Below are 25852 nucleotides of genomic sequence, written 5' to 3'. Positions count from 1 at the left end.
ACGCCCAGCGCCCCGCCCAGTCCGGCGGCCCTGGGGTCTCCGACTGCGGCCGCGTGAGCTCGGAGCTGCCGCCGCCGCCGCGATGCCGAAAGCCAAAGGGAAAAACCGGCGCCGAAAGTTCGGCTACAACGTCAACCGCAAGCGGCTGAACCGGCAGAGCCGCAAGCGGGCGGCGCCCCGTATCGAATGGTGAGCGGGCCGGGCCGAGCCGAGCCGAGCCGGGCCGGGCCGGGCCTGGCGGGAGCGGGGGGATCCGGACCGATGGGACAGGGTGGGTCCCTGCCGTGGGGCAGAGTGGGCAGCATACTGGGCCCCATCACTGGTTAGGCCGGGTAGTGGGTCAGGGGGAGGCTGTGCCGCTCGGGACAGCCCCCCCGCCAGGGTGCGAGCCACCCCATAAAGGGGTCACCGCTACTGCAGGAGAATTAAAGACCCTGCTCCTGGGAGTGTCTGCCCTGGCCCCAGAGGGGGTGGAAGCGTGGGGTTTCCTGAGGCTCCCTCTGGCCAGGCACAGGTAGTGGGAACAGGGTTCTTGCTGCATGGATGGGCCGCTGACTGATGTGGTGATGGGTGTGAAATCGCCACTTTCCTCCCTCCTTTGTCTCTCGCCAGCTCCCACATCAGACGTGCGTGGGATGGAACAAAATCCGTGTCTCAGAACCTGGCTGAAATGGGGCTGGCTGCAGACCCCAACAAGGCGATTCCCATCCGGAAAAGGCAGCTACCGGTAAGTACAGCATAAGAGCAACACACTTCTCTCAAGAGGCTGAGCCCAAGGGGTGGAAATGAACATAACGGAAAACATCAGCTGGGTTATCTGGTAACACTCCCCAACTTGGATGGGTGACAATTCTCCAACGGCACTGGTGGATGCCCAGTCACAATAGACCCCTAACTAGACTGGACAAGGTACTAGAAAATGTGCCCTGCCTTGGTCCCTGGTGTGTGGACTCAGTGGGGTTTGCCAGCTTGAGTGGCAATGCATTAAGAGCTTATGCATGTGTAAGGAGCTGCTGTGTCTTTTACTTGCGGATTCATTAGCCAGGGCAGTGGGGTTAGCCTGGAGACACTTCACTTGGATCAGAGGGGCAGAAAGCAGTGATCAGTCCCCCTCTTTCTTAAAGCAGATGCTGTCAGGCCAAACTTCGCCCTAGCAAATATTGTCAAAGTGGGCTTGTGATCAAGAACCTGAAAGCATCCATGTTCACATAGGCATTTCTCTCAACATTGGCAGTGACTCTAGGCCAGCCAACAGCATGAGAAGTGAACAGTAAATGAGGCTTTTCAAATGCCGAGGTGGTCGTAGTTACATGGACTAGTCAATGTGTTTAAGCCAGTCAGTGGTGCAACGGCTGGATGGGGAGGGAACAGCCTCCAAAGCTGTCTCTGAATGAACGAACCCCAGGTGAATGGAGTTTTCTTGAGCTGTCTCATCTCCCGTTCAATGCAGGTGATGGAAATGGAGGTTGATGGCCAAGACAAAGGGAAGAGAGTTGTGAAGAAGCCTTATGTCCTGGACGGTTGGTACCACCCTCCTCTGGTTCTAAGAGTGCTCGCTTTGCTGGCTGATGTAGCCTCTGGGCACTGCAGTTCCCACTGTGCTCATTTCATGCAAACGAGATGCAGCTCTCAGGCTTCTGGGTGGGTTGGTAACTTTCCCTCAACTGGGCAAAGCATGGGTATTTGCTGTTGCAGTGTGCACCCTTCAGCCAAGGATTACGGGTCCCTACTGTGCCATGACTCTGGCATTTATTCTTATGGAGCTGCTGCTTTGTCAGAAATGGCTTTAGAACCCTTGTCTTGTGGGGGCAGCCAGCAGAGGGAGCTCAAGTAGCCAACAACCCCTGTTCCTAGAGCTGACCTATCACTGGTTCATGTTCTCTGCTCTGGGCCCTAGGGGAGGAGCTGTCTGATGGCTTCCACTTCCCCTCCTCATGCCTCTGTGCCTTGCCTTGCTTCCTTCTCACCAGGGAGAGCTCTGCTCCTCTCATCGTTCTCAGAGACCCACTGATCTCTGGTGCTTTTTGCAACAAGGAAAAGAAGAGACAAAGCTTGTTGGGTTGTTGTCATATCAAAAAGGGGGTGGGTGAAAGCTGGTTTTTGTAGGACTACAAGCCCCTAGGAGCATCCTGGAAAGCTTCCTGCAGCAGCAGCTCCTCCCCTCTGAGTCCTAGTGTGGCTGTGAGGTGGGAGATGATAGTTGCACCTACTGTAAATACAGGCTGTTAGGGATACTCTGTCTCATACTGATGTGTGAGCTGGACCTTGGCCCAGCTGGGTTTAGGATTCCTTAGTCCATGAACGTCACCATCCGAAGCCATCAAAGGTCCTTAGTTTGCACTGCCAGCTTCAGTTCTGGGCTTGGGATTTAATCACTCTATCTCTGATCCCCCAGCCGGGGCATATCATGAATGCTGTCTCTTCATGACAATCCTCCCGCCTGCTCTCAGATCTAAGCAATGGAGTGGCCACTGAACCGATGAGACAGACACACATCACATGTGGTAGGCGGCCTTGAGTCTGGGAACTTCGAACGTGTGTTCTCTGCTCTAACCCACTGAGCTGCAGTGCTGCAGGTTACTAGGTGTTGATGTCTCTACCTCCACGAACGGGGAGTGGCCATTAATGTGGGACGTGTCCCTGAGATAGACCAGTCACTGCCAGTGATGATGGCTCAGTCTCATTTCCACAGATACCAGGTCAGGGCTCCTTAGAAACACTGCATGGTTCTGTCTCTTGTCTGCCTGCTTCACTGTGTCTCTGCTTGCGGTGCCTAGAGCTGGAGTATGAGGCCAGCCTCCCAGAGAAGAAGTCGGAGACGCTCTCCAGAGACCTTCTCGACTATGTGCAGTACATGGTACGGAACCATGGCGAGAATTACAAGGTGGGTAGTCCCTGCCTTTGCAGGGGGAGGGTCGGAGGAGGTGTCTGGGAGCCTCTGCCTCAGTGCTTGTGGCCACTGGGAGAGTAACAGGGCAATCCCATCATGGCAACTTCTTAGCCATTGGTGGGGGCGCTGAGAAGCAGCCAGAGGTGTTCCGTGCCCTGGAGCCTGTATCCCAGTCTGGCTGCTTTGTCAGGGAAATGGCTCTTTGAATCTTCTGGTTTGCATCCGAGTCTCCTTTGGGCTGCATGAAACCTCACCCAACCTTTAACCACACCTGCCTGTGAGTGGAGTCGGGTGGGCGGCTCAAGGTGCCAACCCTGTGCTGCGTGCAGCTGGCTGTAGAGGTGTTTGTTCTTGGGCAGTGGAGGTCTCCTGGATATCTGCTCCATCCAGCCCCCAGCGAGACAGCTTCCCTGACTCTGTCCCCTCTCCCCACCCCCAGGCCATGGCTTGTGATGAGAAGAACTTCTACCAGGACACGCCCAAGCAGATCAAGAGGAAGATCAGTGTGTATAAGCGCTTCTACCCGGAGGAGTTCCAGGCTTTCATTGCATCCCTGCAGCAGGTCAAGATGGACCAGCAGTGACTGCTCCCACCCTGCCCTGTTGGACCCACCTGCAGCTGTGGGTCCCGTGCTGCCCCTCTCCAGGCAACCAAGGGAAGATTGACTCTGCCTGCTGGTGCCATTTCACCATTCGCAGGCTGGGGCTTGCTGAACTACTTGTAGCTTCTGGTGGCAGGGAGGGAGCCACACACCGTGGGGAGATGAGTGTGTGCTAGAATGGGCTCCTCTGTGTGGCTGCAGGGGAGATAACTGCTGCCTCACCATAGTGGGGACGAAGGGAAGAGACCGTCTCTTGTGTCCTGCAGCTCCTAGTTACAATAAATCAGACTCTTCCAAACTAGCCTGAATACACCCTAGTGCAACTGGCTTAAGGGCTCCAGCTCCTGCCTGCACTGCGCGGAGCCAGGGTGGCCCCAGTGCTGACCCAAGGGAAGTCTTCATTCTAGGGACTGCTCTGGCTCTTTGCAGGCAGTGCAAGCCCCCTGCCCAGTGCAGCCATGGGGCTGGATTGTTCACAGCCCCCAAGCAAGAGTCCACAGGGCTTTGCTGCTGGCTGCTTGGGAACAGCAGCCCTGGGAGTGGGAGGAGAGGCTGGCAGGATGCTGCCTTTCTCCAGCACTACATGTTCACCTGCTGGGACTCACGCTTGCCCTTATCTCTACCAGAGTGACACTCAGGCCTCAGTGGGTCAGAAGCCAGACTAGCAATCAGCGGCACCCCAAAAGCCACAGTTGTGTGAATTCATCGTTCCATTTACTATCGTACTAGTCACATGTAAACAGTATGACCGAGAAATATTTAGTTTTTATAGGTTATTCTCACAGCAAAATGACTGACCAAGTATTTTATCAACTGTGGTTGGTTAATCTAGTAAAAGCATCCTGACTGGTTAATCATGAAATCACAGTGTTTTAATATGAGGTGCTGCAAAGAGCCCCTTGCGGCTCCTGTGTCTCAGGCTGACTATCACTGGCCCCTCCCAGGGGTTCTTTAGCAGTACAGCAAGGCAGCTGTCATCCCCATGGTAACCGAGTGCAGCTCGCAGCCCTCTGTGCTGCTGCTTGCTCAGCACCGCCCAAGAGTCTCCTGCCTGTGCCCTTCTGCAATGCCAACCCTGAATGCATTAAAGTAGCGCTGCACAAGTGCTGGGGGGCCCTGTGGCTCCTCTGCGTCTGCCCTGCTCAGCTTGGGGAAGCATCTAATCAGCTCCAGAAAACACCTCTCCCCTTCTGCACCCATCTCCTGAGCATGGGGCAGGCTGACCAACCCTCCTGTGGCCTCTTCCACACACAGGCTGTGATTACAACACCTGGCCCTTAGGCACCTGGAGACAGGACTGGGCAGGTGTGCCCTCCCTTGGCTCCCAGCAAGGCACCTCTCGCTGCCACTCGCTTCATAAGGACCCCTTGCCCATGCTCTGGCAGGGCTCCCTGGGGCTGCTCGAGAATGTTTCAGCCACTGATGCTGGGGGTGATTTACTCTTCCAGGCGTATGGGCCCAGTACAGGGCTGTGGGAGCCACGACTGCCTTTCCTCACCGTGGGGGTGCGTGTGAGAGTGGAGGGATGTCACTGCACCAACTGCAGCCTTTTGCCTGGAGGCTGGACTGGCACCAGCACCTCTGTCTCTCAGGCACCTACTCCATCTGCCCCCTGCGGGCCTGGGCAGCAAGTTACTTCTGGGGGTTAGCAGTACGGGTGTCCCCTCACTGTGGCTCCGGTACCTGTCCAGCTCACAGCCACAGGAGTCACTTGCCTGCAAAGCTTTTCAAAAGGAAGGGAAGCATCCCTGTGAGGCAGGGGAGAAAAGCTACCCAAATTGGGCTCTCCCCAGCCTCCCCCAAACTGTCCCTCCATGGGCAGAAGCTACCCTGGCTAGCCAGCTCCAACAAGCTGAGCGGAGCAAGACAAAAATGCTACCTCCTCCCCCTGTCAGTCCTGGCTGCAGAGGGGCCAGTTTAACCCCCAGAACGTGGGCTCCCCTGCATGGCCAGACGCCCATCCCAGCAGCACCACATGCAAAGGGCCGTTGTTTCTTTGCAACTGTGAGCAGGCAGGAGCAGGGCCCAGGGGAGACTCCTCCCTAGCAGAGGGCAGTAACTGCCCATGGGACAGCGTGGCACCAGCAGCCCCGTTTACCCCATTGCAGGAGCTCTGGCCGCAGGGGGGATTCTGCTCCCTTCACAACATGGAAGGACAATTGCTGCCTGCCAGAGAAGAGCCTTGTTGCAGAAGCTCCTGTGGCCCCTCCTCTGCCCCATCTCCTGCCCTCCCGGGCCAAGAAGCACCCACTGTGCCTGCCTGCGCATCCTTCATTTAGATTTGTCAATTTAAGTGTCATTTACCTGGGGTGCAACTATCTAACTGGGCTGCAAAACAGCAGGGGCTTTACTTTGGCAATTGATCTTAGATTATTAGCAGGTAAATATGCCCAGTGGTCTGTGATGGGATGTTAGATGGGATGGGATCTGAGTTACTACAGAGAATTCTTTCCTGGGTGCTGGCTGGTGAGTCTTGCTCACATGCTCAGAGTTTAGCTGATTGCCATATCTGGGGTCGGGAAGGAATTTTCCTCCAGGGCAGATTGGCAGAGGCCCTGGAGGTTTTTCGCCTCTTCTGCAGCATGGGGCACGGGTCACTTGCTGGAGGATTCTCTGCAGCTTGAGGTCTTCAAACCACAAATTTGAGAACTTCAGTAACTCAGACATAGGTTAGGGGTTTGTTACAAGAGTAGATGAGTGAGATTCTGTGGCCTGCATTGTGCAGGAGGTCAGACTAGATGATCATAATGGTCCCTTCTGACCTTAAAGTCTGAGTCTATGAGTTGTGCAACTGCATGGCCCCTTTGGTGCCACATGCACCAGGCTGAATGGTGCCCATTTCCCCTGCTGTGGGGGGTTGGGGATATTTGTAAACATCACTGTGCCCCATCTAGAGGTGGGGGACTCTGCCCTTGGACTGCGTGGGGACAGAGGTTGTTCTCTCGCCACAGCTCCATGACTGGGCCAGCTAGCTGCGTGCTGAGGGCAGCTTGCATAGGCCCCAAGGGGGTGCACAGAGAACCCGATGGGGGATAGCAGCATGGAAGTAGAGCAGCTCTGGCCTGTCAGCAGTCTCCAGTCCAGCGCCACAGGGTCAGTCCAACCTGCCCGTCCTTACGGTGTGAAGAGCACATCAGAGCTGGGAGAGCAGTTCCACCAGCAGACTCTTCACGTGCCGGATGCTGGTGGCAGTGGCCAGCGCGGCGTGGGTGGCGCTCGTGGGCAGCAGGAAGAACTCCCTCTGTCCGTTCAGCATGTGCAGGGCCAGCTCCCGGTGCAGTTCAGCCACACTCAGCGCATCACTCTTGTCCTAGGAGAAACCAGGACCAGCTGGGTTTGCATGGTGGCAGCCAGCTCCTTAACCCATGCAGCTCCCCTTCCGACAGGGCTACGCAGCGGGCACCCTGGCTCGGGTGGAGTCGGGCATTTCCCCTTCATTGGGGGAAAGGTGGCCCCTGAAAGTGATGGATCTGCACCTGGGCATAGCTTCAGAACCCAAGAACTAGAAGGGATCCCTGCAGCGTAGGGGGAACCTGACCGTGACGCTCCAAGTGCTGCATGGGCCAGAGGACTGCAGCTTAGGAGAGCCTCAGTCCCCTTTTGCACTGAAGTCATTTACATTGTTCTTCCCCTGAAACCACAATTTAACAGAGATGGCAGCTAGAAAGCTGGAGGTCTGAGTTCTCTGCTTGAACTAAATTCTGTTCTAGACAGGTTCTTATACCCACTCATCACCGCAGTCCTGGAGCGCTGTCTGAGCAGAGGTGGGGAGGTTTGTGAGGGTCCTTAGTTCCTGGACTTCACATGTCCCCTTTTGGGCCCAAGCAGCCCTGCCTCAAGGGTCTGAAAATCCTTTGCTACAACTGGCTGGCCAGGGACAAGGCAGAGCCTTACAAGTTCCCAGAGGAATGAGATGCTGAGATTCTGACCTGTTTATTGGCCAGGATGACCAAAGGCAACCGAGGATCCTCAGCCAGCAGCCAATGCAGCTCCTGTCGAGCTGTGGGAAGATGTGGCCTGTCTGCAGAGTCCACTACAAACACCAGCACATGGGCCTGACTCAAGTACTGGTTCCAATAAAATCGCAGGTTCTGGCTGCCGCCAACTGAGACATAAAGAGCCAGAAGTCAACTACACAGCCAGCCCGGGAATGGAGGTGGAGGAGCCAGGGGTGCATTTCTGGGGCCCTGAACCCCAGGCTTAAATGGGGGAGAAGACATGGGAAACAGGGGGGAGGTGTGTGTGTGTGTGTGTGTGTATGTGTGTGCTTTGTTAAATGTGGCATCAGGAAGGAGATAAAAGTCCCTCCTGCAGTGGTGGAGAAGCAGTGCCCAGGGGCCTAGGCATCTAGCAAAATGGAAAGGCCCTTACCCATGCAAATGCTCTAGCAGCTGGTGACTGACACAAGCACAGAGTTGAAGGTAATTCCCGGGCAGGCGGGCTTTGAGTGCTGGGCTTCTCCAGGTGGGCCAGCCAGGCAGACTAGTTTAAAAGCTCCCCGCTCTGGCAAGAGGGGAGCCCCACCCCCACCCCGCCAAAGGAGCCCTGGGCCAGACTCACGTTCCAGCAGGTCGATCTGGAAGCCGTCTGCGTACACTTGGACAGAGTTGAAGCCCTGGGTGGGAGCTGTGCGGTCCTTGGCTGCCTCGCTGGAGATGTAGTGGAGAACGCTGCTCTTCCCAGCTCCCTCCAGGCCCAGCACCAGGACCTGCCGCATGGAGAAATCCAGCTGCCAAGAGAGCAAGGGACTGGAATTAGTAGGAGCAGCGGAGTGGCTGATGCAGGGCCCTGCAAGGGGAAGGGCGGCGTTCTCCCAGGTAACTTAAAGAGGTGCTGCCCGGGCCTGGGCCAAGCACAAGCAAAGGAAGTGGCCCCATGTCCCCTGAAAGAACCACAATTCAACACCATCTCCCCACCCCCATGCAGGGCCTGATGCTGCCAGGGCTGGCTCTGGCTTTTTTTGCCGCACCAAGTACATAAATAAATAAATAAAAGGGGGGGGGGCAGCAAAGCAGGAAGAAAAAAAAACTGTGCTGGGCAGCTGGAGCCAGGGTGCAGGGGGACTCCTTGTGCTGCAGACATGCAGCAGAGTGCGTGTCCGAGTTAGCTGGGGGACGGGGAGGGAGCGGGGGGAGAGAGAGAAGAGGGGCAGCCAGGGCTTTAGCGGGGCGCTCACCATGCAGCCCCTCCTCTGTGCCGTCGTCCCCTACAGGGTGGCCAGAACAGCAAATCAAAAAGAAAAATTGAAAAAAAGGGTGGCCGGAATGCCGCCCCTTGGAATCCACTGCCCCAAGCACGAGCTTGCTTGGCTGGTGCCTGGAGCCGGCCCTAGGTGCCACCCACTGGCAGCTTGGAGCCCTGCACATTGTAACCCCTGGGGAAGGACAAGCAGCCTCATGCCTGGGGTCTAGCAAAGGACTTCACTGAAGAGGTGGCTAGCGAGGGGGTTTACCACAGTGTCCAGCTGAGGTGCCCTCCTCTCCCTGCCCCAGTATGTGCCTCTTGGGCTCGCCCTGACCCGGCACAACCTGAGGGCGCATGACTGGCGGGGCGGGAGCAGGGGAGTTGCTGCAGTGGGGTGGGCAGAGGGGGGCTGATGCCAGGCCATAGCAACATCTGGCTGCCACACCCAGGAAGCAGCCCCAGCTCACGAGGAAGCAGGTATCCCAGGCTGCTCTGCAGTTAACCCTTTCAATGCCAGGACCAAAATGCCAGCCGGGGGAGGGGGCCGGGGAAGGGCAGGCACCCAGGGTGCAAAGCCACCCACTGGGCAAGAAAACCGGGTGGAAACAGGTGAGGGGTAAAGTGCGGCATGGTGGGGCTCGAGGAGGGGGCTCCACATCCACTCCCTGACTCACCTCAGCTGTCCGAGTTGGGGGGTGCAATACAAAAAATCGGGGGGCACATGACCCCCCCGCGTCATCTCTGGGCGGAAAAATGAGGGAAACAACTGGCAGGGGCACAAATATGCTTGTTTTCCCCAGCACTAAAACGCCTAGTGTGGGCTGTGGTGGGTGCAGATAGGGCCGGGGGGCTAGTGAGGCCCCTCACCCAGTGCTGCAAAGAAGCAGGTTTGGGGGGTGCAGAACTGCTGGCTGCCTGGCGGAGAAGGGAGGCAATAAGGCGCATGGCTTTGCACCCGCGGCCACGGAGCCCAGCGCCCCCCTGCCCCGGGGACGAAACGGGGGGGCGGGGGCAGAGAGCTGGCGCCCCGCAGCTGCTTCTGGCAGGGAACCTGAACGGGGGGGAGGGGGTCTCCAGGCACGTGCGCGGCCCAGGCCCGGGTCTCAGAGCCCCCCCAGCCCCGGCTTTACCTGCCCCGCGGCCAGCGGCGGCTCCCAGCGCGCTCCGCAGCGGCCGCCGCCGGGGAAGTACGTTCTCCAGGCTATGATCAGGATCGAGCCCAGGGCGGCCACGGCGGCGCCCAGCGCCAGGCTCAGGTGTCCGAAGGCGCCGGGAGGCGCCATGGGAGCCCGGGCAAACGCAGCCGCCGGCCCGCAGGGCTAGAGCCCCCGCCGGCCCGGGGCGCCCGGCTCCCCGCTGCACGTGGCTGGGCTCTTCAAGGGGCTGCGCCGCTCTGCTCCCGTCGCGCGTGGAGAGGAGGCAGGCGGGCGGCGACGGCAGCGAGCGAGGTGGTGGTTCCTCTTCCTGTTGCTGGTCAGAGCCCAGGCGGGGTGGTTGCGTTAACATGGCTCACGTGGGCAGGGCTGCCGGCCGCGAGTGGGTGTGAGTACGCGCGGCTTGCCCACGCGAGAGATGCTCGCTGTGCTCTGAGGTGCCGCGGCTACAAAGGGAGGGTCAGGGCTGCCCGTGTGGGCCAAACACGGCTAGTCACAGCTACACTCAGATGTGCCCTGGTACTCATTGGGGGATGTGCGAGAACCCGCCAAAGCCCCCACGCGTGCTGGCGGTAGCTGTGGGCAGGGCACTACTACTCGAGCCGCGTTTCTCGGCTCCCCCTTAGGTGCACTTTGCGCTGCTCGTGCCACGTAGGAGCCCACCCCTGCCTCGCACCGTGGAGCACCCGCTCCAGCATCGCCGCGGGGAGGGCGGCACTTCAAATGGGAAGCCCGGGGATCCCCGCAGCCCGGACAGCCGCGTTCGCTCTGCTCCTCGCACCGCCCGCGAGCCAGCCACGAGCGGACCGGCTGGGGCAGGAACGTCCCTACCCGGGACCGGACCATCGCTGCTTCCTGCACGTGTTGTGGCAGCTTCTTCGGCAGCATTTGCCGGCCGCTGTCCGAGCCAGGATGGTGGATGAGCTACAGCCCAGGTCCGGCAAGTGCCGTGTCACGCGTGGGCTGCTCCCAAGTGCCCAAACAGCGGGGCCTGCTGGGGGAAGACCCGAAAGCTCTAAACACATTCACGGGGCGGCGCAGACCCCTTTGGGAAGCGTAGCCAGGCTGCAGACCCCCAGGTCCCTGCACCGAGAGCCCCCCGTGACCATTCACGGGCTGCAGGGCTAGTTCCGCGGGCCCTTGGCCTGGGCACTGCGGAGCAGTAGAGCGAGGGCAGGGCTCAGGCAGCCCGGATCCTCCTGAGTCGCGTGGGCCCCACAGGAGAGAGAACTACAATTCCCAGCCTGCCTCACTGCGGCCCGCAGCCTCCACCTTCCACTCGCGTCACCGAAGTATCGCGGGACCGTAGCCCTACATATACTCTGCCCAGCCCCTCCCCCTATCGCTGTCGCTAAGCGGGGCGAGGGAGAGAGTGGGGCGGGTCCGCGCCATGGAGCCCGCGAGCCGCCCTGCCCCACGCCCCGCCGCGGGCGGCCTTCGCCTCCTGCTGCTGCTGTCCGGGCCGCGGCCCCGGCGGGCCTGTTAGCGCCGGACGAGGGAGCCCAGGTACCGGGGAGGCCCTGGTCCTGGGGGGGAGGCCACGGTACCGGCAGAGGGGAGGGGGCGGGGGGCGGGAGAGGCCCCGGAATCCGCAGAGGGAGCGGGGGAGGCACCCGGTACCGAGCAGAGGGAGGCCCCGCAGAGGGAGAGCCCGGCAGCGGCCCGGGGGGGGGGAGGCCCCGCCCCCGGACCGGCAGAGGGAGGGGGAATGGAGCCCCGGGTACCGCCAGAGGGAGGGGAGGCCCCGGTACCGGCAGAGGGGAGCCCCGCAGAGGCCCGGGGGGGGGGAGGCCCCGGCCCCAGACCGCAGAAGGGGAGGGAGGCGGGGCGGAGGGCCGCCGGTAACCGGTAAGGGAGGGGGGGGAGCCCGGTACCGGCAGAGGGGAAGGAACCCCGCAGAGCCCGGGGCGGGAGGCCCGCCCCGGTACGGCAGTAGGGGAGGGGGCGGGGGGCGGGAGAGGCCCGGTACCGGCAGAGGGGAGGGGGAGGGAGGCCCCGGTACCGCAGAGGGAGGCCCCGCAGAGCCCGGGGTGGACGTCGAACCCCCGGCCAGCGGTACCGCTAGCGGGGAGGGGCCGGGGGGCGGGGACGAGGCCCCGGTCACCGGCGAGGGGAGGAGGCGGTGAGCGCCCGGGTACCGGCAGATGGGAGGCCCGGCAGAGGCCCGGGGGGGAGGCCCCGCCCCGTACCGGCAAGGGGAGGCCCCGGTACGCAAAGGAGCACCCCGGCCAGGAGGCCCGGGGGGGGGGCCCCGGTACCGGCAGAGGCCCGGCGGGGGGGCGGGTGGGGCGCTGCGAGGAAGGTTCGCGGGCGCGAGTCCGCCGCCCGGGCGGCCACGCTCTCCTCAGGTGCCGGAGACGCCCGGCCAGCCGCAGAGCCGGGGCGGGCCGCGCGGGGATGCAGCCTGTCACGCGTGGGCTGCGCTGCCGCTGCCGCTCCCTCCGGCGGCGTGAGGCGGGCAGGGCGCGGGGGACGAGCTGCTCTGGCCGTAGCCAGCAGAGGCTCTGGTCTGCAGGCAGCTTCGCTAGCTCCAGCCTCGGCCAGGGCACGTGCCTTTCTGCCGTCACTGTGTCCGCTTCGCTTCGCTTCCCTTGGCACGGGCTGTGGGAAGGTGGCTCTCCGGGCTTTTTATTCTCCTTGTGTGCGAGTCATCCTGGCTTGCAGCGTAGACAGGCTGTAAGCGCAGTGCTGGTCACACATCTCAGGCTTGGTGGTTGCTTCCTGACTGGAATATTCTGGACAAGATCCTTTGTCATCCTGTAGTCGACAAATACATTGTTGACGTGTGTACTTCGAGTTAGTGTTTCATAAGATTATTTTGGCTCATTTACTGTAGTCTTAGTGCCTTTTGCAGATAAAAAACATTCTCTGTTTTATCAGGTAACGGGAATCAGTTCTGGATTTCCATATAGAAAAACATCTGGATTACAGTCATGGCTTCAAGACAACCAGATATTCCTGGTAAAACTAATTCTTTCCAGTAAATTTTAGTCCAGTCACCTATGTGATCGTTAATTGTGAGAAGACATGGTTTTATTTAGGCCCTCTGGTCTGGATCAGGTGTGTAGGCTGGTGAAGGTATTTGGTGTCCATTTGATGCTAGTGTGTCGGCTTTTAAATAGTGCCACTGTATCAGTGTTCCTGCCAGTGGATTATTTATATTGTATTAGTGCCTCAGGGTGCTGTACAAACGCATCTTGTAGGCTGTGTCCTGAAGACCTTGGGATCTAAAATGGTGGTTCTCAACCTGTTTACCACTGTGTGCTCCATGTGCAGCTCTCTGTGTTATGTGGGCCACAGCCACACAATGTATACTACCTGTGTGGCCCTGAGGCCGCAGCTGTGGGTTGAGAACCACTGATTAACTATTCTAGTTAGTGATTGCCTCAGCCATGACACTACTAACAGACAGTCACATGACTGCTTTTGTCAGAGTTGGCTGCTGTTAATATGACTAGACAATTATTAGCAAAGTCTAGAGAATTTGTCATACTCCTGCTATGCAGAAGAGGGTATGAAAGATGGAGTAGGGAGGTGTTCAGGAGTGATGCCCTCTCTGTATGTGCCTTGTGTGCTCTCCATGCTGGGGTATCTAGGTTTGGTGCAGCCTCCTTCTCACCCCCCACAGCTGCTAGAACTTGTATTCAGTGCTTTCCATAGACCTTGCTAGTGGCCCTATCCCTTAAAGCCATCCAGAGACTGATGTTAATGTTCCTCCCCCGCCCGCTGTTTAATCAGGGAAAACTTGTGAGTGGATTTCTTGAGACCTGACAAAGTGTTGCACATTTTCTCTTCACCTGAGGTTCTCAAAATAGCTGCTTCATTGTTTGACACTAACTTACCTGATCACATAAATAGGTCTTGTAAGAATGCATGCTGCTTGCAAATTTTTTTTGGTAGAACAGCCTTCCAAAATATGTAAATAAATTCAAATTCTGAACTTCAACAGTGCTGTTGGATTGCACAAATAAACTTCTAACTGTAGGACCACTTTAGAACTATTACTGGTTTAGCCATATACAAAGTTGTCAGTCTTAAGCTTTCAACTCCTGCTGTGTTTAGAAAACGGTGCTGCTTTTTCTCCCAAATCAGGCTCAGTGCTCCTGTTCAGTGGCAGTCTTACCACATAGATTTTCTTTAGTCATTGGTGAACTTTGTATTTTAGCCCACAATATACACAACTGCTTAACAGATTGCTACTTAGAGTGGTGTTGCTTGAAGTACTGCTGTTAACTGTGACTGACAGATGTGAAGCAGTAGTTATGGCTAACTTACTTTGATTGAAGTGTCCCATCCAAGCTGATAGTTGGAGTGAGGCTAGTAAAACAAAACAGCTCCAAGAATTTTGCAAAGGCTGCATAATTCTGACTAGTGTTTCTTACAAAGGGGTATTGCAGCTTATGTCTCCTTGGTTTTGCAAGTGCAGGCACTTCTCCAGCAAGTTCTAAGAATAATTTTTTTTTTCCATGTAGAAACTTGTTTTCCAAAATAGTGAAACTTGTACTAAGGATGATCTTCTTTAGCAGCCACATGAGTATATCCCCAAGGTAACTGCCCATTAAAAGTCCCTAGACCACAGACTTTACTGGTCCTTTGGGTAGCTGCTTAAGACAAACTACATAGGTGCTTCCATAAGGAAGCAAGTGCTATCTCATTTCAGGAGTGGGTTTTACTGGTGTGAGCTGTACCGTGTCTCTGAAAACTTAATGGATTTTAAAGAATTGGTGTTCTTAACCAGTACAGAGATAATCCAGTTTGATATGTCCAGGATGCATCCCACTGTGAAAGCTGCCATCTTTGTTCTTAGCTATTGAGCATGGCTCTGGAGGGCTTCTAGGAAAGATGTCCCTGCCTATTGGAATGCATCGTCGGGCATTCAGTTATGATGATGCCCTGGAGGATACAGCACCGATGACTCCTCCCCCTTCAGATATGTGCTCCAATGTCCTGTGGAAACAACCGGTCATCCCAGAGCGCAAGTACCAGGAGCTTTCAAAGGTATGCACTCTAGAATGGGTGAAGAGGTGGCAGGGAGGTATCTGCTGGATTCTAATTGGATAAAAACTAGGAACTCTTCTGGATTAAGCAAGAGACTACTATTTTAAGTGAGTAATGTGGATCTCCTGTCTTATTTTAGTGAAGTCCGTTTTTATGGAAGTTTGGTTATACTATTTTAAGGTGACCTTCAGAGGTGGATCAAAACTGGGAGTGTTTTGGTCAAGGACAATTTCCTGATTGATATTAGAAATGTAGTTCTTGTGCAGCTTGTGAGTCTGACTGAAGGGGTAGACAAATATCACAAAGGTGAAAGCTAACCAATTGAGAAGAAGGGACTTTTAATCAGAGTGCTATGCAGAATCTTGGCCAACACTGACTTAATGCTAAGGACTAACACAGACCACCTTTCTCTAAAATATCAACTTCAACAAACCTCCCCCTTAACTTAATACATATCTTCTGAAACCTCCAGCAAAGCCAGAGCTGACATTCCTGCCCCCCACCCCTCCATTTCTTTGGGTGCTGGTAGGGAAATAACTTCTCAGGCTTTCTTTTTCCAGAAAGAAACAAAGGCATAACTCCAATTGCTTACATTTTTTTAAAGGCAACCTGCAACCTTTGAAGAGTATGAGTATGTCCTCTGTGATTCTGTGCACTTAAGCAAATGCATAGTGTCTGGTGACCATAAAAAGAATATTTTCCAAGAGCTTTTCTAAATGAGAAACTTGTGTGAGTGTTAAGGTGTGAATTTAAACTGATACAGTTAAATCAATGCAGAAGGAATGTGGCTGCTCTTTGGGTATAAGAGCAGCTTATTTGATTAGCTAGCTCTGTTAGGATCAGGTTTAATTAAACTGAAGCAAGTCACACTTATACTGAAATACATGTCCATGCAGCCTTTTGAATAGGCTTAACTGTATCTGCTTAAACTGATTTTTATTCTACCAATGGAACTTCCTTGTGAGGATAAGTCTTAGGTTGGAGTATGGTGTAAAGAACCAGTGCCCAGCACGGAGAAGAGTTTTACCCTCTGTTCAAGCTGCAAGAGTAGTTTGTCAGTTGAAAAGGTGCTCATTTTATAAAGTAACAAATTAGAATCCAGCAGACACAATCCCAAGAGTCTAGTTAAGAATGGCAAAACTTTGGGTTTAAGCTACTTGACTAAGTTTAGATGTCTTAAAACCAGTATAATGTATTGGAGTAGGGCCTAGAGTAATAACATTAAACTTTGAGCTCCATGACTTCTATACAGGTCTGATCTCTCTAACCAGGATGCTGGCTAGCAGCTTTAGTGCCATCTAGCAAAGAATCTTCTTTCATGGAGAAAGACCTGCCACATGGTTTGGTCAGATTGGGCCCTGAGTGGAAAGAGATGTGGTTGGTTCTAGTTTCCTTCCCAGTGACCTTTACCATTCAGACTAACAACCTTCTGGCTATGAGCCCAGTGCTTTCCAAATCCATGTAAGAATGAATGCCTGTTTGTCAATAGATAACAGGATCGTCCTGTCATGGAAGGACACTGAAATGTCCATTTCCTTAAGAACACTGAAGTGCCAGTTATGATTAGTCTTAACTCTTAAGCAAAAAAGTCAACTTCTGTTGCTTAACGGGTTATGTGTTGGTTAAAGCCCTGTTGTGATGAGAATTCAGAGAAGGTGTGTAATGCTCAAGAGGTAACTTTCTCCCCTTTGTCTTAAACTGTACCTCACTTCCTCTGCACAGGTTGAGGAGGGGGAGACTAGCATGTATCCACCTGTCATAACCCCCTCATCTTCCACTGAAAGTGTGAACAAGGTCCCAGTGGTGAAGGCCAAGGCCACTCATATCATCATGAATTCTCTCATTACAAGTAAGAACTCTGATGTATTTGTAATAGGCTACTTAATAGATATGGGAGTGGGCTATGTGCTGAGTACGTGCAAGGCTGCACTCCACGTGACCAGATTTCATGGCCTAATTCTTCAGCCAGCCTCAAAACTGTTAGACCTAACTATGGAATTTGTGTAGGAGAAAACCATTTTCGTGCACTTGAGGGGGGGCCTCACAAGCTTTGCAGGTGCACTAATGGAAAAATGCAGGAAACTGCCCTAAATCAAGTGCTGGATGAATAAATCTGAAACTGTCTGTAAACTTTCTTTCTAATGTTGGAACTGGGTTGGTGATGGAGGTGTGGAGAAATTGGTTTTTACAATAGTCTTATTTTTGTTACAAAGCTCATGAGAGCAGATGCTACCAGCTGTCACTTGTTTGCTTATTAGCTCCTTCTGTTTAACCAGTAAGCATGGTTTTAAATTGGACCACAGTGAAGGGAAGGATTGACCCGTCAAGCTAATAGAGTACTCTAAGTATAACTCATTGGCTTCATGTATTCATTGTCAGCAGTGTAGCTGTCCTGAAAATTTAAAAAGAACTTTGTGCTGTTAAGAGTGAGGCTTTGGAATGAGATTGGATCTGTAGTGCAGCAAGATCTGCTTGCTCCTTATGAGTAGCTGCTAACCACTGGGATGTAACTTTGTCACTGGATCTTACTTTATTGCTGCTTGGCTATCTAAAGCGCAAACTTTAATATTCAAGCAGTAATTCCAGCCCTGTGGGGTTTGTCTTAGCTGAGCGTTCTGGAAGTTCACAAAGAGCACACGGTAGTTGTCTTTGAAGCTCTTTTATAGAAAGCTGGCAGACCTGAGCATCTTGCTAAAAGCAAGTCTTACAAAAAAGTCAGCAGTGAGGAACCTAGTTCTAGTTGAAGTGTAGCTTCTGTACTGCTTTAATGATGGTTTCCTACAGAATGCTTGTCCATCAAGTTCTCAAAACAGTTTTTTCCATCACTTAAGACTTTACCAGTAGTTCTATAAATAAAAATTAAAACCTTCAAAAACCACTAACATTTGACACATTTTTCTGAAAGACTGCTGCATTAGCTGTTCAGAACACCTGAGTCTGAAGTAAAGAACTGGCAGCAATACTTGTATATATGGAGTTTGGATGCACTGGGATTATTCTAAGTGGTTATCTTAACTGCCTGGAATTTTAGAAATATTCTAATTCAGGAGCAACACTAGCTTTCACCTGTCTGGCTGAGATGCGCTTGTGACAAACCCTGTGATTTGGGAGCAGTCTTAGTGCAAAGTTCCAAGTTGTTCTGTTTACTAAGAACCCCAATGACTAAGTTGTCTTTCTGATCTGTTGAATTAGAAATGTATCTTTCATCTATTTGTCGCATTCTACCTCTGTGCTGACTCATCACAGTGCTAAATTCTGGATAATGGAAACCTCATTTCTCAGTTTCTTGTGCTGCCTTTGCGTTTCCCAGAACTGCATGCAGGCAGCAGTGTTTTCCTCTGGCTTGTGTGACTGTCTCATCTCATTTGTTCTAGAGCAGACTCAGGAGAGCATTCAGCGCTTTGAACAGCAGGCAGGGCTGAGAGATGCTGGATACACTCCCCACAAGGGCCTCACTGCTGAGGAGACAAAGTACCACCGTGTGGCTGAGGCACTCCATGTAAGACATTTGTCTCATATTCTGCTTTGACTTCCTTGTAGTTTGTGTGCTGCTTTACCTCTTCCTCTGAGGGACTCAAATAGCCCGTAGAGTTCGGGAAGGGCTAATGGAACTGTTTTGGGGCTTACTCACTGTTAGTAGCTGTCAGTAGAACTCTGTATTGGTAACAAAATGGCCAGATTTTTCTATTTAAATAGCCTGTTTCGGCTTTGTTTCATAGTCATGCATTTCACTAGTTTTGCAATGACTACGGACAATCTGTGGCTTCCCCAAAATTTAACTCTCAGATTCTAGTAGGTGAGTCTTTAATATGTAAATAGATGTGACTGTCTGTTACAGTATCGCTCAAATCACGATCAATTGTGAATTCTTTTCAGTAGGGGTGAGGGATCCATCCTGAAGATAAATTACCCTTTAAAATTGTAAATTGTGAATCTCTGTGGCTGGACATGCCATCCTGCCATGGCACTGCATGTGTCCAAAAGGATGTTAATACTTCTTAAAATACATGAATAAAGCTTCAGGGTGTGAATACAACTATTGCCAATTCTTGCTTTCCCAAATAACTCATTTGTGCTTCCTGCCTTTGTGCAGACTCCTCTGCTACCTCCATTTCTGTTGCTCTCAGGGGCATGTAAGAGACCAGCTGTCTTCCAGCTCCCATTCCCCTTAAAGGAGCAGTAACTCAGGGCTGCTCCACTACCTGCCTCTCTCATTCTGCAAACATATAGCTGTTCTAACTACTTTATTACTTGCTTCCCTGTCCCCTCCAGAAAAGAAGCCAGCAGGCTCCGTTCCCCTAGGCAGCCTCTACTTTGTAAGGGAACAGATTATTGGCTTATTAAATTACTGAGATGCTTGTTAATATTGAAATGTGCAAAAGAGCAGTGCATGATTTGCCGAACTCTAAGACTTCTACTCGACTCCTTCCTGCAGCAGTTCACTTTAGTAATCTTGAACTTCTCCTGTAATATTTTTCTTCAGATATCATGGGCAAGTAGAGTAGAAGATACTCCCCTTCCCAATGTAGGATTAGAGATGTCTGTAGTGATTGATAGTTCTCCTTCACAGTTACTAACTTGGAATGTTACTCTCTGCTTCAGTGATGCAGAGCTTGGCAGATGAAGCTTACGTAACTGTGTAGTCATTCTGGTCTGAATGCATTTCTACTTCTCTTACAAAGCACTGAATATATTCCTTTCCTGTAGTCTTGGCTTCAGTGTCTTTGACTGTTAGACTGAGCTTTCAAACTTCATTACACCAGAAGTCAAGAATGCAATAGATATGAGCGCAGCTTTTCTCTGAAAAGTGACTCTTCAAAAAAAAACAAAACAAACAAAAACCCTGTGATCTCATTTTCCACTTCCATATAAAACCTGCTCAGCTTACAAATAAAGATACGTTTGCTGCTACGACAAATCCAAGCTGTCATAAAATCTGAGGGGAAAATTCCTGAATCCCTCTTCAAACCATGACTGCTGTTAAAGATCGCTTTGTGCTGTCCGGAAGAACTTGAAATAATCTGGTTGGTGTGCACTGGGTCACTGACATGTCTGCTGTTTGCATAGGCAGGAAAGCATTTAGAATCCTACTGCTGACATGGCTTACAAATATTAAACAATAACCTATTTAGAGGTAGTAACTAGATGAGTTAAATGCGTGAGGCTGGTGGGTCTTCTGGCACCAAGCCATGACAGTGCTATTAGTGAATATTGCAAGGATACAGATGTTAGAGTTCTCTGGATAAACTAGCTTCACTGCCGATTCAGATTACCTCTTCCTTGTAAATGCCAGTCAAGATCCTAACAATGCACTGACAGAGGGTAGTGTGACTCTAAAGCATGTATGATTTTGAACTGTTACCACTGGTGGCCTTTAGGCTGGAGTAGGTAACTCAAGATCTTATTCCAGAAGTGCTCTGGTAGCTAAACTGACACTCTGAAATGGGGAGCTCTTACTGCGTTGCATACACTTTAATAGGCACTCTTACAGGCAGACCTTGTAATGCACTAAGCTGTAACTCCTGGTATACTAGTCCATCTGTTAAAAGGGAAGTGGCATGCTCATCCTAAAACTGGTTAGTCTTTACTCCTAGCCCTCTTGTTGAAAGGTTTATATTGATTTTGTTTTCCTCTTACCCTTTCTAACAGAAGTTAAAGATGCAAAGTGGAGAGATGACCAAAGAAGACAGACAGACATCTTCCACTCACTCCACTCCAGACAGCACCCCCCACTCTTCTCCCAAACAGAAACACAGGTACAATCCAACACAGGGCAGTTCCTTGCCTCTCAGGAGCTGGCTTCCTTCAGGCCACTTAGTCAGAGTTGCAACAAATAACTTTTCCTGCCCAGTACTGGAGAACTCAAATATCTTTTTGAAGGGGTGGAGTTCAGAGCTTCGCCTAGATTCTCTGTAGAAATATTCAGTTCTGAAGGGTCAGATGGACGAGATTAGTATGAGAGCTTCTAGAACTCTTTGTGGGTGCAAACTCTTTCTACTGGGGGTGGGCAGACACGTACATGTCCATAGGGAAATGGCTTTAAAGCAAAAGGTCTATTCATGCTTGCTTTGGGAATGGATGCTTCTGGTGGTCCTCTGGTGCTAAAGACTAAACTCATGTTTCTCCTTCCAGTTGTTACATACTCCAAAATGCAACAGAGTCCTGTGCCACCTTAAAGACTAACAGATGTATTGGAGCATAACGAAGTGGGTATTCACCTACGAAAGCTCAGACACATGTATTCACCCACAAAAGCTTATGCTCCAATACATCTGTTAGTCTTTAAGGTGCCACAGGACTCTCTGTTGCTTTTTACAGCTCCAGACTAACACGGCTACTCCTCTGATACTATACTCCAAAATGATTCTTTTCCTCTAGGGGTTGGTTTAGTCAGGGACCCTCCAGTTCTATCACTGGCTCAGACTTGGTCTCCATGGATTCCGATGGTGGGGACAGAGACAGAATATCCTCTGAAAAATGGAGCCTTTTTGGACCCAGAGCTGTTCAGAAATCCACTAATGATCCAGGTATGTGCCCTCTAGGAGGAGAACCCTTCTCAAAAGCTGCCATAGGTAGCAGGAGATGACAGTGCAAACGCTTAATTCAGAGAGTGGTTACAAGTCATCCATATGAACTGTGCACCAGTGATGCTGTCACTACCCCTAAACTCTAACTAGTCAGTGAAAACTAGCACAGTGGCCATGAACAGATTTCCATACAAACTCGGCTGTGTTATGTAACAGCCTTGCAGCCTTTATTTGTAACTGCATCGTGTGTTGCCCAGGCCTTTTCTCAGTGTCTAAAACTAGAGCATCTTGTGGATGTGCCAGTGGACACAGACAAGTGGCAGGTGGCCACTGGTCTCTTTGGTGACAGTACTGACATTTCTTCAGCCTCTCCCTGATGGCAGGGGATGTGCTTAAGGGCTGCAGAGCTGCGTGGAAGGTAGACTGTCAAATATATGGTACCACACCTGTCAGCAGCTAGTTGTGAAATTATACCATCTCTGCCTCCTCCATACCAGGATGACGCTATCTGTGGGGGAGACTGTCTGTTGCCCTCCCAGGGCTTTGGTACACTTCTGCATGGATCTTTGAGGAACATGCACTGTAAGGAACTAGCTACCCTGCAGGGGAGCTGGGAGGGAAGACAATGTGAAATGGTGCTTCTGTGTGTGCCTTGCACACATCAAGGCAAGACCTTAACCTTCAGTTTTAAGAGCCGCTTCCTTATGTTGCGGACCTTGATATGTGACTGTTCTGTAAAACCTGAGTGAATTGTTCAATATTTGACTTTTGTTTTCCTGTTTCTTATCTGCTGTAACAACTTCTTCCCTCAGGGGCCTTTACCATCCAGTCCTATAAGGGTGCCCAGAAGCCATCACCAATGGAGCTGATCCGTGCCCAGGCCACCAGGATGGCAGAGGACCCAGTTACCTTCAAACCACCCAAGATGGACATTCCTGTTATGGAAGGGAAGAAACAGTCGGCACGGTCCCATAACCTCAAACCCCGGGATATGAATGTGCTCACTCCCACAGGATTCTAGGAATATCATTGCCTCCAAGGAAGGATGTTTTTGGTGTCTTCATAATGGATTAACAGGTGGTTTCGGGTATGCTTCCCCATCCCACTTTCCTGCACAGTTACCTAGGAAAGTCTCTTTCTTTCTTTTTTCCATGTCAGAGCACCAATGAGACAGAAACAAGATCTGGAAAACAACTGTCACTACTTCTGTAGCACAGCCTGAATCTCCTGCTTTTTTTAGAAAGTTTCTGTAATAGCACCAAGTCCATATAAACTGTCCTGTGTCAGCTGCAGTCCTATTTATCTGCACAGCAAGATTCCACTGGGAGATGTGTGCTGCTTTAAAACCTGAAAATCCACACCTTATTGGGAGACCTCTTCCTGTGCTGAGTGGGCTGTCCTGCCCAGCTATGTTCTAGGCTTCTACTTCTCCTCAGCTCAGGGCCCTGGTCAAGTTGCCAGAAGGACAGCATGCTTCTCTCTAGGATATAGACAACACCAGCAGCTGGTGGCCTTGTGCTAGAGACCAAAAACCTCCAGCCAAGCCTCTTGAAGTTCTCTATCAAGATTCCCTTAGATAATCATGTAGCTCCCCTGCTCTGCTATGTCAGTTTATAGTAGTTACACATCGTGTTTTTTCTTTTTAGGTTTCTTTGTTAAAGGGTAACTGGTCCATGAACAGTGACAATTCTAAAGATCAGCCCTTAGTGTTAAATTCTGCTGTGCAGTTCTGTACTGGTGCTTGGTGGCAGGTGGGAAACCTTTACTTCTGCTGTCAAAGGGTTTCATTTTCCAGTGGGTCCAGAGGAGGAAATGACCAGAGCTAGTGTGGCTTGAACTAAACCCTTCATTCTTGTCTCAGATCTTTGTATGGTAACACCATTCCGCTGCTTTCAGTGGGGAGCACAAATGGAACTACAGTTGATTTGGCACTTTGTCTCTGAGTTCTAGTTGTATCTTGTAAGAGGTGTGTGTGGAGGGGATGTAGCAGTTAGAGAAAGAACATGGACAGTCCCTCTTATCTAAAATCTTTATTTCTCAACATCAGATTCATGCTTGCAGGCATTGAGAGGGGACTAAGGGAGAATTTAATCTTAAACATTCCTCCTGTGCTCCAGTAAGACTTAATATTTTTCTTAGCCTAGATTTCTACACATTCATGGGAAACAGTTAACACGCGCCTTCACGTCTCTTCCTCCACAGAAGTGGGGAAGAAACTTCTAAACAGCCTCTAATTCACTAAGCAGTGGATGGAGGGTTTGTGTGAAATCTCCATACCTGCCCTGTGGCAAACTAGTCACTCCAGATTTCTTTAGATTCCTTGACAGGTACTGAACTTTTCCCATTCCGTAGTGGCCACTGTAGCAGTCAGGTGGCATGTAAGGCCCAATCTTGTTGCAGCCTGTGTTAAAAGCATCTTAAACTGAAATGTCTTTCCTTAGCCTCTCTTTGGAGCTCCATGTCCTGACTGCACTGCAGGGCTTAGCTCCTGTCCCCCTACTTTGAAGCATGGTTTGTAGCACTGCTTCATTTCAAACTTCTTCACTAATGGCAACACCTGTAGTGTGTGTTGCGTGGATAGCACCAAGGACTCCTGCTCTAGTAATCAATTGTCATTATGGATTGGAAGTATGTATGATCAGTGGTAGTCAGACTTCTTTGGCTTCTGTTAATTTATTTGTGCTGTTTGTGCTCGTTTTTTTATTTTTTGGTTTTTTTTAAATGGGCCTAACTGTTACAAGAAAATAAAAGCCCGTGTGAATGGAGATCCATGGTGGTTCTTGCAGCAGCACAGCTGGTGAAGTGCCTGAAGGAAAGAGGAGCGAACATGATCTCCACAGGGCTCCCTGCTCCTTGCTGAGTAACTAGTGAACTCTTCTCTGTCAAATCTGTGACATGTAGGCACAAGTCTGGTCACAGCAGCATCATTTATTTATTTTTGCATCATGATGTCATTGCTTCGTACTATCCCTTCTTGAAAGGAAGATAATGATGTTTCGTCTAGGCCCTAAGGGAGGGGATGCTGTTATTACAGAACTTAACAAATAGAAGTGCTCATGAAACTAGAGCCCATGGAAAGTCATTGTTGGGGGACTTCCTCACTTTCTTAAGCTACAGCTCCCAGGTTGGTAAATGGCAGCTTTTCCCATGCCTGGGGAATAGTGTGGCCCTCACAGGTTCAGTAAGTATGTAGCCAACCTCCTGGGGAATCTGCTAGATGGCTGTCTAAGGCTCCAAAACAGTGTGTGTGGCAGCACTGCAGTACACATCTAACCTTGCCTCTCTGATTTTAGCTTTGACTGATTTTTTTTTTTATTTAGCTTTAAAAGGAAAGGAAACACTGACACGTGGCTTGATGCCACTGCAGTACCCTGCCCTCCACAGCTAACAGGGTACACAAGGGTGTCTCTCCCCTGCATTGCTCAGTATGCAGTTAGCTGTGTGCCTATACAACATTCCTGAGTGGAACTCACTTTGAACTGAATAGTACAATTGTAAACTTCATTGTACCTCTTCAAAGTCTAATTGAACAATTAGAACTTGAAGAAATCAAACCCTTTTTTCAGCAGGGTCTTTGCTATAGCTCTTTCACCCTGTTGATGTGAACTCTGTTCCCAACAGCTTTGCTGCAGTGGCTGTTGGATTCCCAAGGTGGTATTAATCTGGAAGCAGGGAGCAAAAAAATAAGTGGTTTCTTTTTGCAGTTTTCATCTACTCAAATAGCTGAGCCGTTTGTGCTTGCTTCTGCCAGCATATCACCTCTAGGCAGAGACCAAAGCTGGGAAATGTCACCTAAAGGATCAGCTTCAGTTTCTGGAGAAGGGGCATGCATGTGCTTGCTCTTAAACAAATGTGCCTCCCATCCAGAATAACCATGTACTTGTTAGAAAACGTGTGCTATCCTGGAAGAGCAGAACTCTTCTCCTCCTCCCTGTATAGTTCCTAGTACTGTTGACACATTCATTGTCTCTGGTGCAGGGGCTTATTTCTGCAGCTCATTCGACACAGACAAATGTAAAAAAATGTACAATTCTATTGTAACAGAGCCTCACAGGGCTTCAGGTACCACTCCTGCCCTTAACTTACTCTTCAGACCTGGCAAGCCTGGATCCCTGAAAGGCAGGCTCATAGCCCTCTTATTAGCACCCCACCTCTCAGAGGGGCAAGAGCAACTGTGTCTCCAGCCCTAGTCAGTGCATGGTAGGTAGGAGAAAACAGCTGCTGCTTGCTGTCTTTTCAGTGTGTGAACTGGAAGGTGAAGTGTGACTGGTATGACCAGGATTGTAGTACAGAAAGCAAATGGCACCAGTGTCCCCTGCTGTAGAGGGGTCCTTGGTGGGCTGGGTTGTTCAGTGGTTAGTGTCCACTCTGCCAGAGGATGGGGTAGTGCTAGGGGAGCCTGGGGCTGCCCACTCTACTGGGCTCTGCCCCATGGCCCTAGGAGGGTCAGCAATGTTGACCCGGGGTGGGGAAGGAGGGGGAATATGGACCTTCTCTG

General features: G+C 51.7%; 3 protein-coding genes across 6 annotated transcripts; 2 read left to right on the top strand and 1 right to left on the bottom strand.

The window, feature by feature from the left end:
* Positions 1–5: 5 nt before the first annotated feature.
* Positions 6–4345, top strand: NOP16 (NOP16 nucleolar protein). Its single transcript, XM_032789381.2, has 5 exons — positions 6–189; positions 613–727; positions 1451–1520; positions 2778–2884; positions 3330–4345. Exons 1-5 carry the CDS (start codon positions 83–85, stop codon positions 3471–3473), a joined length of 543 nt encoding a protein of 180 aa, XP_032645272.1. The 5' UTR covers positions 6–82; the 3' UTR covers positions 3474–4345.
* Positions 4184–11029, bottom strand: ARL10 (ARF like GTPase 10). Of its 2 annotated transcripts, none has more exons than XM_032789378.2 (4): positions 10661–11029; positions 8052–8220; positions 7421–7596; positions 4184–6801 (listed from the first exon to the last, which is right to left on the bottom strand). In XM_032789378.2, the coding sequence occupies exons 1-4, from the start codon at positions 10715–10717 to the stop codon at positions 6625–6627; spliced, it is 579 nt and encodes a 192-aa protein (XP_032645269.1). In that variant the 5' UTR covers positions 10718–11029; the 3' UTR covers positions 4184–6624. The 2 variants fall into 2 exon arrangements, with proteins under 2 accessions (XP_032645269.1, XP_032645268.1); XM_032789377.2 differs by lacking the exon at positions 10661–11029 and adding an exon at positions 9806–10294.
* A 141-nt stretch (positions 11030–11170) lies between these two features.
* Positions 11171–24119, top strand: KIAA1191 (KIAA1191 ortholog). 3 transcript variants are annotated; one of them, XM_032789373.2, is made up of 8 exons: positions 11171–11335; positions 12710–12790; positions 14637–14827; positions 16550–16676; positions 18202–18326; positions 20477–20583; positions 21206–21354; positions 22167–24119. In XM_032789373.2, the coding sequence occupies exons 2-8, from the start codon at positions 12763–12765 to the stop codon at positions 22373–22375; spliced, it is 936 nt and encodes a 311-aa protein (XP_032645264.1). In that variant the 5' UTR covers positions 11171–11335; positions 12710–12762; the 3' UTR covers positions 22376–24119. The 3 variants fall into 3 exon arrangements, with proteins under 3 accessions (XP_032645264.1, XP_032645266.1, XP_032645267.1); XM_032789375.2 differs by having other exon boundaries at positions 14568–14827; XM_032789376.2 differs by having other exon boundaries at positions 11174–11335; positions 14573–14827.
* Positions 24120–25852: the final 1733 nt, after the last annotated feature.

The sequence above is a fragment of the Chelonoidis abingdonii genome, chromosome 7, assembly GCF_003597395.2.
Source record: "Chelonoidis abingdonii isolate Lonesome George chromosome 7, CheloAbing_2.0, whole genome shotgun sequence".
NCBI classification, from domain to species: Eukaryota; Metazoa; Chordata; order Testudines; family Testudinidae; genus Chelonoidis; species Chelonoidis abingdonii.
The sequence above is the reverse complement of the archived record's forward strand: the minus strand, read 5'-3'. Positions and strand labels throughout refer to the sequence as shown.